Source organism: Sinocyclocheilus grahami, unplaced genomic scaffold, assembly GCF_001515645.1.
Source record: "Sinocyclocheilus grahami isolate Dianchi unplaced genomic scaffold, SAMN03320097.WGS_v1.1 scaffold212.1, whole genome shotgun sequence".
NCBI lineage: Eukaryota > Metazoa > Chordata > Actinopteri > Cypriniformes > Cyprinidae > Sinocyclocheilus > Sinocyclocheilus grahami.
In genome coordinates, this window is record NW_015505391.1 from 513304 (window position 1) to 530794 (window position 17491).

A 17491-nucleotide genomic window follows, 5' to 3' on the forward strand; every position below is an offset into this window, starting at 1 on the left:
TTGCACACCGTTTCCAGGAAACATGTCGTTCAAACCGGAAACCGTAGCAAAACGGTGCACACCGGTTTGAGCTTGAACTTGCCCCTGATCACATAAGATTTTAAACGGATTGATCATTAAATATTTTTTCTTTATTTTGAGATCATTTAATTATAAATTGTACATCTTTGGTTTTCTTATTTAGCTAACAAAACTATATTTGCATCAATTTAACAAGTTGCCCATCAATAGACCAATTTCAGTGTTTGCAAACAGTGATGACGTTTTTTTTGTGGGCGGAGTCAATCTGGTGGCAGAAAATGACCGTTTTAATGAAGCAGTCTATTCAAGCCATGGAATAAAAGAATAAAAAATGTAATTTTGAGTTTATGTTTCAAAATTCTGACTTTTTTCTTGCAATTCCGAGATTATATCTCACAATTCTGGTAAGAAAAATCAACTCATCATTCTTTTTTTTTTAGTTTATAATCCCACACTTCTGTTTTTTTTCCTCAGAATTGACAAACTCACAATTGTTGAGATGAATCAAGTTATAAAGCCCGAACGAGGAGATATAAACTTGAATTTGCAAGAAAAAAAGTCAGAATTGTGAAATAAAATAGTTAAATGTTATGTAAAATGTTATAGGTTTAAATAGTATTTCATGCATGTATTTCAACTGTAGGGCTAATACAATATGTCCCTTATATGAATATTATATAGATCTATTGGTTAAATAAAATTTAAAAGTAGGGTAATCATAGCAGGTTTCATCCATTTTGTCCATTTAAACGTCTGCGTTTAGCTTCAAATACCGTCTCTGATGACAGTATTATATTAAAAAAAATTATTTGCATTCCGATTCTGCATCCAAAGGCACAACAATACATTTTTTCTCTTATTGCATGGATTTTACCCGTTTCCCTCCATTTGTTCCCAGTGTTTTTATGCCACCACAATGAATGCGCGCGCAGCTGCAAGTGACATAACTGTGACGTCTACTCCAAATTGGTCTATATACTTCATATACTATATGGCACAATGTCAAGTTAAAAAGAAGCACAAGTATAAATTACTGAAGGTAATACTCTTAAAATTAAAATAAATAAATATAAATTACAAAATATTACCAAGAATCTTGCAACAATATTTCTAGAGGTACTATTCTGTCATCACTTCCACATATTTCATTAATCAGGCCATAAAATGCTTATTATTATTATTATTATTAAAACTAAAAAAAAAAAATAATTAAAGGTGTCACAATTTTGTTCATGTACTGGTTTAATTCCAATGTATTAGGAACAATGAACATTCTAGTATCGAGTGTGTTCCTATAATCCTATAAATCAACAGTGAATAGATGTTTACAAAATGTTTTATATTAAACTTCCTTCATCTTCTTCCTGAGCAACCTAATTACTTCACTATACATGCCATAGTATTTTTTAACATTGTTACATGACATTTGTTTTTAAGCATCATTTCCCGTCATAGGAGGAAGAAGGAAAAGGTGATCTTTGTTACCAACAGGATGTATGTAGGTTCCTTGTAGGGCTTTCCCACAAGCTCAAATTTCAGTTAGACAGGTGCGCGTGCTACGAGTTTGAGAATGTATTCTTGCTGGATGGGATCAGATCGACAGGTGGTGGCTCAATGTTCAACTCATGTCTCAGTTCATCAAGGTTCTGCTCCCAGCGCCGTTCATAGAAGATGCTCAGAACACATCGGGCACGACTGCCATTGCGCAGCGCCCATGGTCCCAGAGACAGAACCAGCAACTGTAGACGACTGACTCCAACATATAGAGACAATATCAAATTTTACTTATTTATCCACACTGTAACATGATTTGTTGCATATGACTTTTTTTATTATTAAAAACAGCATAAGTTAAAGGTAATATTACAAATACTATCACAATTTAAACATTTTTTTTGCATTACAGTATATTAACATTTTAAGGAAAATTTTTGTAAAATATGTGAAATAAGATGTTTAAAAAATATACAGAAATTTATTTTTTTCCTTTTGATTTTAGGGTGAAATATGATAGTGATGTATGATTGAAATATGCACTCTAAAAAATGCTGGGTTGTTTCAACCCAATGTTGGGTCAAATATGGACTAACCCAACTGTTGGGTTAAATTTTGGTTACATTTTTAAATTAACTTTTTAACCCAACAGTTGGGTTAGTCCATATTTGACCCAACATTGGGTTGAAACAACCCAGCATTTTTTAGAGTGTGATATGAAGTTTTTGAGAGGTTCATCCACATATATATTTTTATGGCAAAATTTAAATCAAATTAACGTACTAGAGAAAGCACCCCTACAACAACTTCTGAATGTGAACGGTAGTGTTTTACTCGAGCATTACATAAAAATGTTATTTTACCATAAGTGTAATCATTTTAACATGAGTTTAGGAACTGAATAATAAAAAGGAAAAATAAAACACTGCTTAGTATTTACTCTTTAAATTCAATATGCACTGATTCTTATTTAAGCTACAAAAGTTATTTAGGTAAGAGCAGTGAGTGATTTTCTCTTTGTCTTTTGTTCATGGCCCCAAATATTGCAAGCTGTAGCGATGTGCATATTGCGATATGTACATTTGCGATATTTTGATAATTTCGATATATTGCACAGCCCTAGTTACCACAGACAATAATGTTGTCTCACAATAATGTTAATTACTTTGACACTATCAACTTACAATCAAAGTCTATGGGGCAAGCAACACATTCTAGAGGTTTACAATAAGATATGTGAAGCTTGTATTTTTGTTAAAGCATTTACATTCATTCTACCATACGAAAGTATAAATGTGTTATATAAGCTCTAAAGTTGTCCTTGTGGCTAGTCTTTTAAAACAGGTAAAATACAGCAATACTTTATATGTGTTTTATGTTTGTTTGTTAAAATGATAAGACGGTTTCTACAGTAATTGACAACATGTTTCTGTGCACAGGCAGACATCATGTTAACTCACCTGACTGACAGACGGAGGGGTCCAAGCGTTGCTCCCAGAACACACATGGGCAGACCAGTCTGTGCAGCTTCAAACAATTTCACAACAACCTCACCTGTGGGTAAGAAATAACAGGAACAGGAAAATCTTTCATGAGATGAAAAATGCATGCTTTTATTTGAAGCTTCTGGCATTTGTGTCAAAAAATTATTTATTAATAATGATCAAGGGGCTCAATGTACTTCAGTGCCAGAATAGCTCTGATGCAGCATTGTATTTACACAGAACTAAAAGCTTTTGAGAGATAATTATATAGGCATACAACAAATGGAAACTATAAACACCTGAAAAGTGGACATATTTAGTTCTGTCAGGACCACTATCGTCAAAATTATAGATACTTAGCATAAAGATTGGTTTGGCGGTATGGTTCTGTTCTGGGCAAAAACCTCCCTGCCCATCCATGCAGCCTGTCATGAATGAGCAGGGAGAGCAGCAATAATAACCCCCTAGGGTTAACAGAACAGAACAAGGCAGATATCATTAATGTACTTAATGATATTTAAGTGTAATACTTTATTCAAGATAAAGGAGTCTGATTAGCAAAGAATATCAGAAAGCCAAGTCCTGACTGTGGCGAAAGGAGGAGCTGGGGATGGAGGAGGGTAATTTGCTCCGGAGCAAGCTGAAAAGCTGCTGAATAATACTCAATAGAGCTTATATAGGAATGCCGCGATAGGTGTCGTATTCCTATAGGTAGATGTGATCAGCTGAGAATCAGCTGATGCAAGCTTGACTCACGTGACCTGCCAGAACTAACGCTAACGCTTAATTTATGGTATCGAACATGCACCTAGCATATTGGTGGGCATACTAAGCAAGGTATGCAACAGGTCATGGACCTCACGATATCGTTGCATGACATACGCTAGCTCCTCATCATCCACAAACTTTACATCAGCTCTTGTGTCGGGGGTGACTTTCTGAAAAAAGTTGAGATAACAATGGTTAATTTGACCTATTTGCAAATGTTACATGACAATTTGTGTGTTTTTCATTTGTCTTACATTTTCTTCTAGGAAACGGAGATACTCTCTTCCAAAAGTCCCATCTGGCAAAGCAGACATTCGAGTGAGGTCTAATGTAGATAGACGGATCCTTGGACGCTCTCTAGAGACCAAATTTGAACATAAAGGTAGTGGTAAAAAAAAGTTTGAATTAACAAGAAGATTTGATGTCCATTATGAATGATGGATGCTGTAAACAGTTTTAACAGTAGTCAATGCAAACAAATGAGACATACATGAGAATAGTGTAACCTTCAGGGTCCTTTCTCATCCGATCCCTTAACTTGATCAGGGCCTGTTGCCCTGTGGTTTCCCCAAGCACTGCAACCATATCTGTTTTGGTAAAATATGTCAATATACATGAATGTTTTGAATCATGGTGATTGCTGTCTGAATTCCAGCTCACATGATTTAGGAAATATTATCCTCAGCACAAACAAAAACATTTTTCAGCTGGTTAAAGGCTGTGGGGGAGTGATGTTTGGTTACAGTTAGCACCTAAGCTTTTCTACAAATTCCCCATCTCTTGTGTTTGCATATTAAATAAGTTGTCTGCTTTGAATGGACGTTCAATGTTTGTATCTATGTAACAATAAAAAATAGATTTTACAATATTTAAATTCATTCCAAAGAATTATTAAGGTTTCTCTCAAACACATCTGCAGATTACAGTTGGGTTGGAGAATCTAGGCACCAAGAAAATTAATGCTACAGTAAAAACCTGGAATTCCTGACAAACTATTTTTCTGGCCTGTGTTATCATTGAAAACAAATAACAAAGAGTTCTCTTTCACCGAAATAATTGTGGACTTTCCACCGAGACTGAAAAAGAAACTGTTATTTAAAGAAAATATATATCATCAAGAAGCCCGATATGTAATCATCACTAGGTTGACATTACGCAGTGGTCACAATCAGCCTAACATTCAACGCAATGACTACTAAATAACAGCCTCACCATGTCTGTAGGGGTTCTTCAGAGCAGCCACTCCAGAGCCTAAAGCCAAAACAGCCTTCTGGACAGAACTTGTTGGGATATGGCTTGGATACAACCTTCCATCGTATTGTTTTGAATCTGAGCTTGTGTACTGCTGTCCGGTGAGTACTGAGTGCGGGAGAGAGAGTAATAGCTCTTGAGGTTGAACAAATCCTGAGACTCAACTACTCTATATCCATAGTACTGTGATCAACTATCAATGCTTGCAATGTTGTCATATTGTCATGAAGCTTAAACTTAATTTACTATAAAATGTAACCTCAGAAACCTATTTGCTGTTGAGGGTACATGTTTTATGCCTTAAAGTGTGTTTCATTGCAATATATCATATTTCAGGCCAAAATAAAAAAGGGGGAAAAGATTTATATTTTGTATAAAGAGTATCAAGCCTGTTCTAAGACCATTAGAATTATTTAAATTTTTTTACATAGTGAAATTATTTTCATGACATTTAACATATCCTCCGAATGTCATTACTGTAATGAATAATTACAGTATAAATAAATAAGCGTAGCCTTGGTAAGCATAAAATACATTAATAAAAATCTTAATTATTCCAAACTTTTGACCTGATGTGTACGGCTCAACAATATAAAGCATTTTCAAACATCAATGCAGTAAAAATTAAATACAGCTTAAATTTTCCCCCATACATCAGAATGTGTTTCTCTAAAAAAAAGTAATGACTATCATACATTTTTACCATAATTCACAGAAGACACCCAGTAGTTCTTATACAAAAAAAATATTGTCAGGCATATTTAAAACAAGAATCATTGGATGACATTAAAAGAGTCTTATTAAGGATTACAGTGCAACCCCCAAAAACTATTTAATCATCATTTTAAATATTTACCAATCTTTGCCACTATATCCTTCAAACCACTAGGTTTTACAAATTTGTCAGCAAGAAGTTTTTAATCATTCAAAATATAATACAATTTTGTATGATCACCTTTTCTTTTACATTTTTTAAATAAGTACAGGTCAGAATAAGTATGTTGTTTTATATTTACAATTACAAATATATATCTGGTATGCTAAATGATGTAATAATATTTCACCCATATTTTGACATTTTTATTTTCACAAAAGTGATTTGAAAAATTAATGTAGACAATTTAGTTATGCATTTAATATGCTTTCTATGTATATACAATCACTTTTGTAAATTTAATTTGATGTGGACAAATCTTGTCTTGGACACATATACTTGTTTGTCAGGAAAGTAATGTCACAATACAAAAAATCTTAATAGTCCTAAAAACACAATTAATTAATTTCTTTTTTTATTTCATTACAAAATAACCACAGCAACAAGGTAAACTTCTTTTGAATTTAAACTTTCTTGTGAAGCAACATGTCTAGCTTTTTTGTTTCTGAGAAGAGATGCTGAGGATTCCAAAGAAGTGTGTTGTGCAAGATGTCAGATCAACATAACCGCCCTCATAGTACTTCGGTTAGCTAATAAGCTACTAGCAAGGTCAGATATTTTTGCTATAAAATACGCTTACAATTATACTATGCAATTCAGCAGATTACAACTAACTATGTAACTAGTTAAATTCTAAAAAGCTTTGTAAAAAATACCTCCATATGAACGTAGACAATGACATCTGCGAGAGGTTTTAAAAAACCTAAGGAAAGCACCCGACAGACCACGCATAATGGATTACATGGACTGCATGTATGGCAAGCCGATGTATCATTTCATCCTTAAATGTACTAGTGTCTATTTTCATCTCTATTATCGCCATCTATCTATCTATCTATCTATCTATCTATCTATCTATCTATCTATCTATCTATCTATGTGTATGGGGACTTGTCTGTTTCCCGTGGACTTGTGCCGATGGTCGTCAAGGTGACATGGTCTCCGCTAACATTCAGGGCTGTAGAGGTCATCTCTTGGTGCTGATCCACCATATGGTCTGGATATGGACTGGATCTGGGTGGCTACGGTAGCCATCTGATCTGGATACAGACTGGATCCGTATGGCTTACAGTGACCTCGGAATAAGAATGAAAGAGACTAATATTAGCGTAGATGCCATACTTCTTACGATATAGCGAGTACATCGGGTGTTATGGGAAGCGTTCCCGGTTCCAGTTGACATATTAATGCAGCCTAACAATCCTTTAACATCACCTAACAACTGATGGCAAACCTTTTTTTGTTTTTGTTTTTTTACGAATGTATGACTTGACCTGACAAGGACAGACACAGATAATTGCACAGGCTCAGTCAATCTCTCTCTCTGTTTAGTGCAAATCTATGGAACCTATGTAGAAATCACAATGGTACTGTTTACAGTGTCTTAGTAAAAAAGAGACAGTTGGTGTAAAAACATTACTCTATTTACTTCTGTTTTGATTATTAACTTATTGAATATTCAATACACATGCATTAATTGTAAAACAGAAAGGCATAAAAGTGTTACTTCATAAAAAGTTTTACTAGTAACAATAGAATATAACAGTTACTAGTCACTATTGAAAGAACAATTAATTGTATCTAATGAGAATTTGTAGTATCTAATGAATAAGTACTAGTGTCTAATAAATAAATACTAGTGAATAGGTACTAGTATCTGTTTATAGGTACTTGTATCTAATGAATAAGTACCCATTTTTAATAATAAGAACTAGTACTAAATAGATAAGTACTATTATCTTTTAAAAAGATACTAGTACCTACAAAGAATAAGCACTAGTAGTTAATGAATAAGTTACTGTACTTAATGTAAAAGATACCAATAGCTAAAAAATAAATAGTGACATGAAAATATAGTAGATACTAATATCTTTTAAGGTTCAAATGGGGTGGGAGATACTGCAAATTTTGATATCGATCTGATACCAAGTAAATACAGAGCCAGTATCGCCGATATTGATACCGATACCTTTTCTTTTTAAGAAATGCATTTGAATGAACCTATTACTCTTTGAAAATTAACAATATCTAAAGCTGATATGACTAAAATATTACATTCACCGTTGCTACGTGGATGTTCTTTGCCTTTCTTAAAGGACTGGCTTTTCTGCCAGTGACTTCTGTCTCAGTGGTTGTTCTGGTTGTTCTGCACGCTTAATAAACAAACTCCAGCTGGTCCAAAATGCAGCAGCTAGAGTTCTTACTAGAACCAGAAAGTATGACCATATTAGCCCAGTTCTGTCAACACTGTACTGGCTCCCTGTTAAACATCGTATCGATTTAAAAATCTTGCTTATTACTTCTAAAGCCCTGAATGGTTTAGCACCTCAGTATTTGAACAAGTTCTTGTTGCATTATAGTCCTCCACGTCCACTGCGTTCTCAAAACTCTGGCAATTTTATAATACCTAGAACAGGGGTGGCGAACGTCGGTCCTGGAGAGCCGCAGCCCTGCAGATTTTTGCTTCAACCCTAATCAAACACACCTGAACAAGCTAATCAAGGTCTGAACAGTTACTAGGAAGCTACAGGCAGGTGAGTTTTCATTAGGGTGGGAGCTGAACTCTGCAGGGCTGCGGCTCTCCAGGACCGGAGTTCGCCACCCCTGACCTAGAATATCAAAATCACCTGCGGGCGGCGGATCCTTTTCCTATTTAGCTCCCAAACTCTGGAATAGCCTACCTAATATTGTTCGGGAGGCAGACACATTCTGTCAGTTTAAATCTAGATTAAAGACCCATCTCTTTAACCTGGCTTACACATAACACACAAACACATTTCTAATATTTACAGTGGTGTCCTGATTTCTACTTTACTAAACAACGCCTTCAGGGCTTTCGGTCCAAAAGTGTGCACATTTGGATAAATGTTTTATGGATTCTCATATGTTCACTTTAAATGTCTATAAAGAAGAGTAATATTTAACCTATTCCATTTTTGCCCATGGAGTGCTAAACACTCTCCTGTAGTGTCTGTTTCATTCATGCTTGTCGCCTGAGGGCGCCCTGGCACAGAAAGTCCACAAGTGAGACTCATAGAAGTCATGAAACGGATGACTTTCCAGGAAATCCCTAATATGGACAAAGGCATCCGCTATAGCTGTCATTGAATAAAATTAGGGGGTGGGTCTCAATCAGCCCCCTATCTCCTGAGCTCGTGAAACAGTATATTGTGTACACAAATTTGGTTACTGGCTCACTGCACATTGGGACAGTGATTACTCAATTTCCGGCGACATGACTACGTACAACGTCAACGGACAACATTGTAGAACGTCATTGCTGGAATTAATCAACAACAGACAGGACCAATCTCTTTTTTTTACTAAATAAAAATAATAAAAAAATAAAAGTCATTATAATACGAGATTAAACTAGTTAAACCGGACGAAGACTCTGAATGTAGAATATCTCTTTCCTCACAGGCTGGAGGCTCAGAACGTGGTCATATCTGTTGCTGCCTCAAAAGCTGGAGACTCAGGACTTGGTATCTGTTATTGTCTCTTTCCTCACGGGCCAGAGGCTCAGAACTATGGTAATCTGTTAGTGTCTCTCTGGATGTACCGGAGACTCAGAATGGTGCATCTGTTAATGTCTCTTCCATTAAAGGACTGAGACTCAGAACAGTTGTGTCTGTTGCTGCCTTCCCTGTAACTGGCTGGAGACTCAGAAATTCTGTTACAGTCTCTCTGGACGGGAGACTCAGAACTTTGGTGATCTGTTTCTGTCTATACACTTTGAGAACAGACTCAGAACACGGTCGTATCTGCTACTCTCGCTCTGGACGAAAGACTCAGAACAAGGAGTGTCTTTTGGAAGGGTACCTTTATCCCTTTCCGATGGGGAGGAGATTGTGGTTTGGCGCTTCTCCGTTTCCATGCTGTGATTGGCTGTTTCCGTCTTTCCTCCTGTGGAACTTATTTGCATAATCCAAACACAAAGTTAGAAAAATGTCACTAAACTTTTACCGATGCACTATTCACTTTCCAAACCACAACCAGAATGGCAATGTTATGAACGCATTAAATCCAAACGTGATTTGTCCATTAACATCTGAGTTTGTGTAAGATGTTGCGCTACACATTGCTGTCACTGAGAATACTTATTTCTCTGAATAAGTATAAGATGTGTGTGTTGTAGTTTGCATCAGTTTTAAGGTTTGAAAACATAGTTATGAATGGATTTGAATGGATCTGTGTGACTTTTTATTTGTATTGCGCTTTATACAATACTGATTGTGTCAAAGCAGCTTTAGAGTATCAAACAGGAAAATAGTTTGTCAATAATGCACGAAGACAATAACAAAGAGTCATTTTTGCAGCTAAAGTCAGTTCATTGAAGATTCAGTGATGTCATCATCCAGTTCAGCTCTCTTCCAATTGTGTCTGTGCAATCAGTCAGTCAAGCATCCCCAACTAAGGGGGGAAGTCGTGGCCTAAAGGTTAGAGAGTCGGACTTGTAACCCAAAGGTTGCGGGTTCGAGTCTCGTACCGGCAGGGATTGTAGGTGAATGTACAGCGCTCTCTCCCACCTTCAATACCATGACTGAGGTACCCTTGAGCAAGGCACCGAACCCCCAACTGCTCCCCGGGTGCCGCAGCAAAAAATGGCTGCCCCCTGCTCCGGGTGTCTGTTCACGGTGTGTGTGTGTTCACTGCTGTGTGTGTGCACTTTGGATGGGATAAATGCAGAGCACTAATTCCGAGTATGGGTGCTAATTCATACTTGGCCACATGTCACGTCATGTCACGTCACTAAGCAAGCCAAAGGCAAGGAACCAAAACTCCATTGGTGACAGAAATGTCACCAGACGAAACCTGCATGGTGTGGTTTAATTCCAGGCTGCAAAACTTGTCTGTTTTCCCGTGTTTCTTGTGCCGATGGGATCTGTCTCTGGGGCGCATCTAGTTGACACCACTAAAATTCAGGGCTGTAGAGGTCGTCTCTAGGTGCTGATCCACCATCTGGGCTGGATCTGGGTGGCTACAGTGACCATCTGATCTGGATACAAACTGGATCCGTATGGCTACGGAATAAGAATGAAAGAAACTAATATTAGTGTAGATGCCATTCTTCTTACTATGTAGCAAGTACATCGGGTGTTATGGGAAGTGTTCCCGGTTCCGGTTGACCTAATTAATGCAGCCTAAAAATCCTTTAATGGATTTGAATTATAGAAATGTGATAGTGTATTATGTGTATGCCAGGTTAAAGAGATGGGTCTTTAATCTAGATTTAAACTGACAGAGTGTGTCTGCCTCCCGAACAACGCTAGGTAGAATGTTCCAGAGTTTGGGCGCTAAATTGGAAAAGGATCTGCTGCCCGCAGTTGATTTTGATATTCTAGGTATTATCAAACGGCAAGAGTTTTAAGATCGCAGCAGACATGAAGGACTATAATGAAGCGATATGAGCTCGCTCAAGTACTGAGGAGCTAAACCATTCAGGGCTTTAAAAGTAATTAGCAAGATTTTAAAATTTATTCGTTGTTCAATTGGGAACCAGTGCAGAGTTGACAGAACCGGGCTAATATGATTGTACTTCCTGGTTCTAGTAAGAACTCTAGCTGCTGCATTTTGGACCAGCTGGAGTTAAAACAGCAGTACAACTAGGAGGAATTGATGGATCATAGGAGAAGGGACTAATAGCCAATCTTTAAATATTTATCTTATTAACAAAAAACTTGAGAAAATCCTCACACATAGTTGAAGACACATCAAGAAGAGAACAAACAGGAGCGTTGATAGTGGCATTAATAATGTTTAAACTCTCTATTACGGATTAAAAGTGTAAGTGAGTGTAAACAGTGAGAGATGCTGAGACAGATGAAAAGCATTTGGTTAATAGTGAATATTGACCTATTGTGTGTACCTTTGTGGCTCCCACTGTTAGCAGGGGATAATCGCTACATTTGGGGTAAAAAAGACAGAATTATGTATTGTGCCAAGAAGGTTGCACTGTCTGTTCGTTCACACAGGTGTGAAACTGATTGGTAGCTGCCTTTAGCGGAGCCTTTACCGATTACCTCCATTGATCAGAGCATTCGGCACGGTCGTCTGTGAGTGACGTCACCTCCCAATACAAACACGCCCCCTAGTATAGTCTCGCCCCCTCACATTGATTGGCAGCTTTCCATGTAGACATCGAAAATTCAAATGCAAAAGGAATTGCGATTCCATTTGAGTTTTGGCAGGTTACATGCGTGACGCAGCGAGAGTGAAAAAGCAGACTGGTAATTAATATTGCTATTTAAATATGACAGGCTCGTAACTCCTAAGACATGGGAAATACAATTGCAAATGGACTTTGGTTTTTCATTTGAAATTTGGCAGTCACTGTGCGTTCGCGAAAGCGAAAGTGCAAACGGTAATGCAGGATTTGCAAATTGCATTTGGATTATGTTACAATTTATGCGTCCACATATTGAAAACGCAATTGAAAATACAATTTGCTATTCTATTTGAAAATTGTCCGGAAAATCGTTCCATACACCCCAATGTTAAATTGGCTTGCCATAAGGAGTGTTTATAATGGTGGCGGTATGCACCTTTCCAGTTGGTGTGCAACCCGCCAATAAACTCACAGAAGAAGAAGTCAGAGTTGCCAAGTCCGCGTATTATACGCGATTTTGGGCTTCTTTTTTTGTAAAGTTGCGTGAAAAAATCCCGGGTTGCGGTTTTTTGGGTTTATTTAAAAAAATATGGTTGCTTGTTAGGAAAACCTGACAAGCAACTTCGTTTCTTTTCGTTTATTTTCACTGTATTCTCCAATGCATTGTTTGACACTCTGTCTGCTCACAGTTAACAGACAATCAGTGAGTGCAAAAATATAAGTGCTGTAGCATAATTTGTCCAATATTCCGCCCCCTCCTTCTTTTTTTTTTGGGATTGAAGAAAAATCACGTTCAAAAAGAAGGTAGTAGTAGACGTAGAGGAGTGGGATGATTTTTTCCCCTTTATAAGGTAGCCTAATTTTTCATTTTTACAATGTTTTTGTAATGTATTAATTATCACGGGCTGTAAAAAAACAAAACAAAACAAAAACAAGTAGGCCTATACTAAGAGTAGATTTGGTTCGAATAGCCAATATTTTAGTAGGCTATAAATATGTGGCTATGTTACAGCTCCCCTCTGAAGCTCTTGTGTTTTTCTCCTTTTCCATCTGTCCAATCCTATTCTGATCACAGGTGATTGGAGATGAGTTTTGTTGCAGTTTGCTGATTTCTGTAAAATAACTTATGTTTTTGCTTTTCAGATAAAATGGTCGTTTCAGTTTAATATGTTGCGGGCTCATTTATTGGTAATACATAATTGATAATAAATAATATTGATGATAATAAATTATAAAAAAATATTGGGCCTGTTTTTGAAGCTGCGGTTCCTTATTTGTCTCGCGAGAGTTGGCAACGGAGAAGCGATGCTCTGACTCAATGGCAGCTCTTATGAGTTTACAATCATGGCAATCAAATAGAAAAGACATTTTAACAGAAATCATGATTACATTATATAGTATTAAAGAGATAGGGATAATTACTCGGTTTATATGGGTACCTGCACATGTGGGAATTCAAGGTAATGAAGAGGTAGATAAAATGGCTAAAGAATCCTTAAATATGGATGATCCAAGTATAAATATTGCACTCAGCAGAATAGAAGGAAAACAGTTAATATTAAATGCATGCAATATTGTATGGCAGATATACTGGGACTCATGTCAAACAGGTAGGCATTATCACAAAGTACAAAGGAGTATAAAGAGAAGAAAAATCATTCATAACATAAGTAGTAATAAATTATAAAAAAAATATTGGGCCTGTTTTTGAAGCTGCGGTTCCTTATTTGTCTCGCGAGAGTTGGCAACGGAGAAGCGATGCTCTGACTCAATGGCAGCTCTTATGAGTTTACAATCATGGCAATCAAATAGAAAATACATTTTAACAGAAATCATGATTACATTATATAGTATTAAAGAGATAGGGATAATTACTCGGTTTATATGGGTACCTGCACATGTGGGAATTCAAGGTAATGAAGAGGTAGATAAAATGGCTAAAGAATCCTTAAATATGGATGATCCAAGTATAAATATTGCACTCAGCAGAATAGAAGGAAAACAGTTAATATTAAATGCATGCAATATTGTATGGCAGATATACTGGGACTCATGTCAAACAGGTAGGCATTATCACAAAGTACAAAGGAGTATAAAGAGAAGAAAAATCATTCATAACATAAGTAGAAGGGAACAAGTCATTTTAACACGTATACGAACAGGACATTCAAATCTTAACCAAACACTATACATTACAGGGAAACACAATACTGGTCTATGTAATGTTTGTTTAACAGAGGAATCAGTGGAGCACGTTATGATGATATGTACAGCAAGGCCTATTTATTTTTTACAATACAAATAAATATGTGGCACACAAAATAAGATGACAGACTTTCTCATTCATTATTTTATTAACTGTACGAAAAAGTGTTGACTGACTGACGCATCATTTTACCTAACATCACCTTTTGTAAATTATATGGATATTGAGCAAAGTAAAGGTAAATAAGACTCTATCTCTCTGTTGAGTTTGTTTGTTTGCTGGTTTTTATTGTATTTGTTATACTTGTATTTTTTAAAATAGTTTTTGCCATGAAAAAAGCCTTTGATGCTGACATGGCATTACATTAAATAAATATAGGCTATATACTACTACTCCTATCTCTCTGAATGGGGAAACATCAAATTCTCCAAAACTGTTCACCAAGCTTACGATTAAATTTCATATTTGAAATCACCAATGAAATATGATTTCATTGGTTTATACAACAACTGTCTCAAATGTTTTTTTCTTTTGCTCAAACAGCATTTAAAAAAAGCTTATTTTTCAGTGTGCATGCGCAGTCCTGAACTCACATTTCAGAACGCTGACTGTTTCTATTGCAACCGGGACTTCTAAGGGCAGCTGCAGTGATGTGCAGACTTTACTGATTAGCGATTGGCTCTTTTACTCAGAAGGCGGGGCTTCCTTTGATAGAGCTGCCATATTGAGCGTTGCATTTTTCCCTCATTCAAAACCATACGAGTGACACCTCTTGGTTATTCTATAGTCTTTGTTGTATCATAAACAAAAAGCTTGCTTCAGAACTGTTTTGAGAAGGTGCTTAAGTTTTGAGCCATGTATTATTACTCTGAATTAGGCTACTACTACTACTACTATTTTGTACCCTGCAATAATCATTTACTCAAACTCCCTTTTATGAGATGATGAAAAAAAGAAAAAGAAAATCGGCATCATATATTGGCCATCGGCTGCCCTGATTTCTAAGCATCGGCATCGGCCAGTGAAAAACCCATATCGGTCGACCTCTAGTTAACACACCCGATTCAGATAACCAGCTCATTAGAAGTGAGCTACGTGCATGAACTGCGTTCCGATCGGTATGATCCCGATATGTTCATCGATATGATGTGGTTACATACTATGTACACATCTAGTTGCTATGTAAGTACACCGGTATTGGGGCCACTTAATATAAAGTGGGACCAAATGTTGTATAAATATTGTTCATTGTTAGTTCATGGTACCTTAAATGTTTTCAAATTGAACCTTTTAAAGTGTTGCCGTTTAAATGAAACCGAAACCTGTTTTGAACAGAAACCAGCTTAAAGCCCCGTTCACACCAAGAACGATAACTATAAAGATAATGATATAGTTCTAAAAATCGTTCTCAATATTAAAGAATAGCATAGTTCACACCACAACTATAACGATAACGATACAGAGGAACGATATCGTTGTGATCACTTTCAAAACTATTTTTTTCCAGCTGATGAACGATAAAACACTAACAGCCAATCAGAATCCATCCTGCTGTAACAAGCTCAAGAATTTAAAGCGGCAGACGCATGTGCGCTTAGAATAAACAGACGATATCGTTCGCTGGTGTGGACGCTAATATCGTTATCTTTATAGTTATCGTTCTAGGTGTGAACGGGCTTTAGGCAGTATATTATAAAACATAATTTGTAATTCTCACACCTGTTCCAATTCCATAGGCAACAGCATGGTAATTGATAATACAACTAGAAATAATTAGCAAACCAATTTAAATAAAGTTTCAATAATGTTAACATGCCCATTATTTATAACCGATAACAAATTAACAAAAAGATTCTGATGGTGATTATGATATACCTATACTTGTTACTATGCTATTTATGGGCCAAGCACCAAAGGTGCATACTGCATATGCACCTATTGTAGTATCCATTATTTTTCTTCTTTTTTTTCTTCTAATTCTTCTGCTCTTGAGTCTAAAGCAGCCCATAGAACCGCTTGGGGGAAAGTTATGAAATTTTTATGGCATTAACCATAGCAAGTTTGGCGTCTCTAACTCAAACCTTCTAGTGCCACCACAACAGCTCAAATTACTCATGTTTATGCTAATAACTTTTGAACTGTAAACTTTAGAAGCAAAGTTATTTTTTCCTTGGCTCATGCCAAATGCAAAACAAAATTGTAGTTTCTACTTGTCAAAATTTTAAAATAGTTTTAATCATTTAAAAAACATACTTTTTCAAACTCTCCCTAGACTGTTTATCTGATTTTCACCAAAATTGGCTTTCAGACCGTCAAATTCAGACCATGCTGGCACAAAGGTATGGAATTCAAGTTGATTAGTCAAACAGTCCTTGAAAAATGTGCAAAAGAATTTGACAAAAAGCACGCCAAAATGGACATGAAATACAACTAGAAATAATTAGCAAACCAATTTAAATAAAGTTTCAATAATGTTAACATGCCCATTATTTATAACCGATAACAAATTAACAAAAAGATTCTGATGGTGATTATGATATACCTATACTTGTTACTATGCTATTTATGGGCCAAGCACCAAAGGTGCATACTGCATATGCACCTATTGTAGTATCCATTATTTTTCTTCTTTTTTTTCTTCTAATTCTTCTGCTCTTGAGTCTAAAGCAGCCCATAGAACCGCTTGGGGGAAAGTTATGAAATTTTTATGGCATTAACCATAGCAAGTTTGGCGTCTCTAACTCAAACCTTCTAGTGCCACCACAACAGCTCAAATTACTCATGTTTATGCTAATAACTTTTGAACTGTAAACTTTAGAAGCAAAGTTATTTTTTCCTTGGCTCATGCCAAATGCAAAACAAAATTGTAGTTTCTACTTGTCAAAATTTTAAAATAGTTTTAATCATTTAAAAAACATACTTTTTCAAACTCTCCCTAGACTGTTTATCTGATTTTCACCAAAATTGGCTTTCAGACCGTTAAATTCAGACCATGCTGGCACAAAGGTATGGAATTCAAGTTGATTAGTCAAACAGTCCTTGAAAAATGTGCAAAAGAATTTGACAAAAAGCACGCCAAAATGGACATGAGGCTATATCTTTGGAACGCTTTAAAGTATTCAGACCAAATTAGTTTATGACAACCCTGACCTGAGGTTGCCTGCTCTGTTTTGGCACAGTGCCACCTAGTGGTCTGGAGATGTGACAAATATTTAGCCTCTTTT

The 17491-nt window shown here is 36.2% G+C and overlaps 1 protein-coding gene across 1 annotated transcript; it reads right to left on the bottom strand.

The window, feature by feature from the left end:
• Nucleotides 1-1246: 1246 nt before the first annotated feature.
• On the bottom strand, nt 1247-6712 carry coq4 (coenzyme Q4 homolog (S. cerevisiae)). Its single transcript, XM_016286626.1, has 7 exons — nt 6609-6712; nt 4980-5126; nt 4258-4354; nt 4022-4124; nt 3808-3937; nt 2976-3069; nt 1247-1770 (listed from the first exon to the last, which is right to left on the bottom strand). The coding sequence occupies exons 1-7, from the start codon at nt 6682-6684 to the stop codon at nt 1578-1580; spliced, it is 840 nt and encodes a 279-aa protein (XP_016142112.1). The 5' UTR covers nt 6685-6712; the 3' UTR covers nt 1247-1577.
• Nucleotides 6713-17491: the final 10779 nt, after the last annotated feature.

What these genes read in the sequence shown, in the direction of transcription:
- coq4 (XM_016286626.1), bottom strand. Translation starts at nt 6,684, where the DNA reads ATGCGTGGTCTGTCGGGTGCTTTCCTTAGGTTTTTTAAAACCTCTCGC. An exon ending in GAAGGTTACACTATTCTCAT is followed by an intron (nt 4,125 to 4,257) that starts GTATGTCTCATT and finishes TTTGGTCTCTAG; the next exon opens with AGAGCGTCCAAGGATCCGTC. An exon ending in TCCGTTTCCTAGAAGAAAAT is followed by an intron (nt 3,938 to 4,021) that starts GTAAGACAAATG and finishes AACTTTTTTCAG; the next exon opens with AAAGTCACCCCCGACACAAG.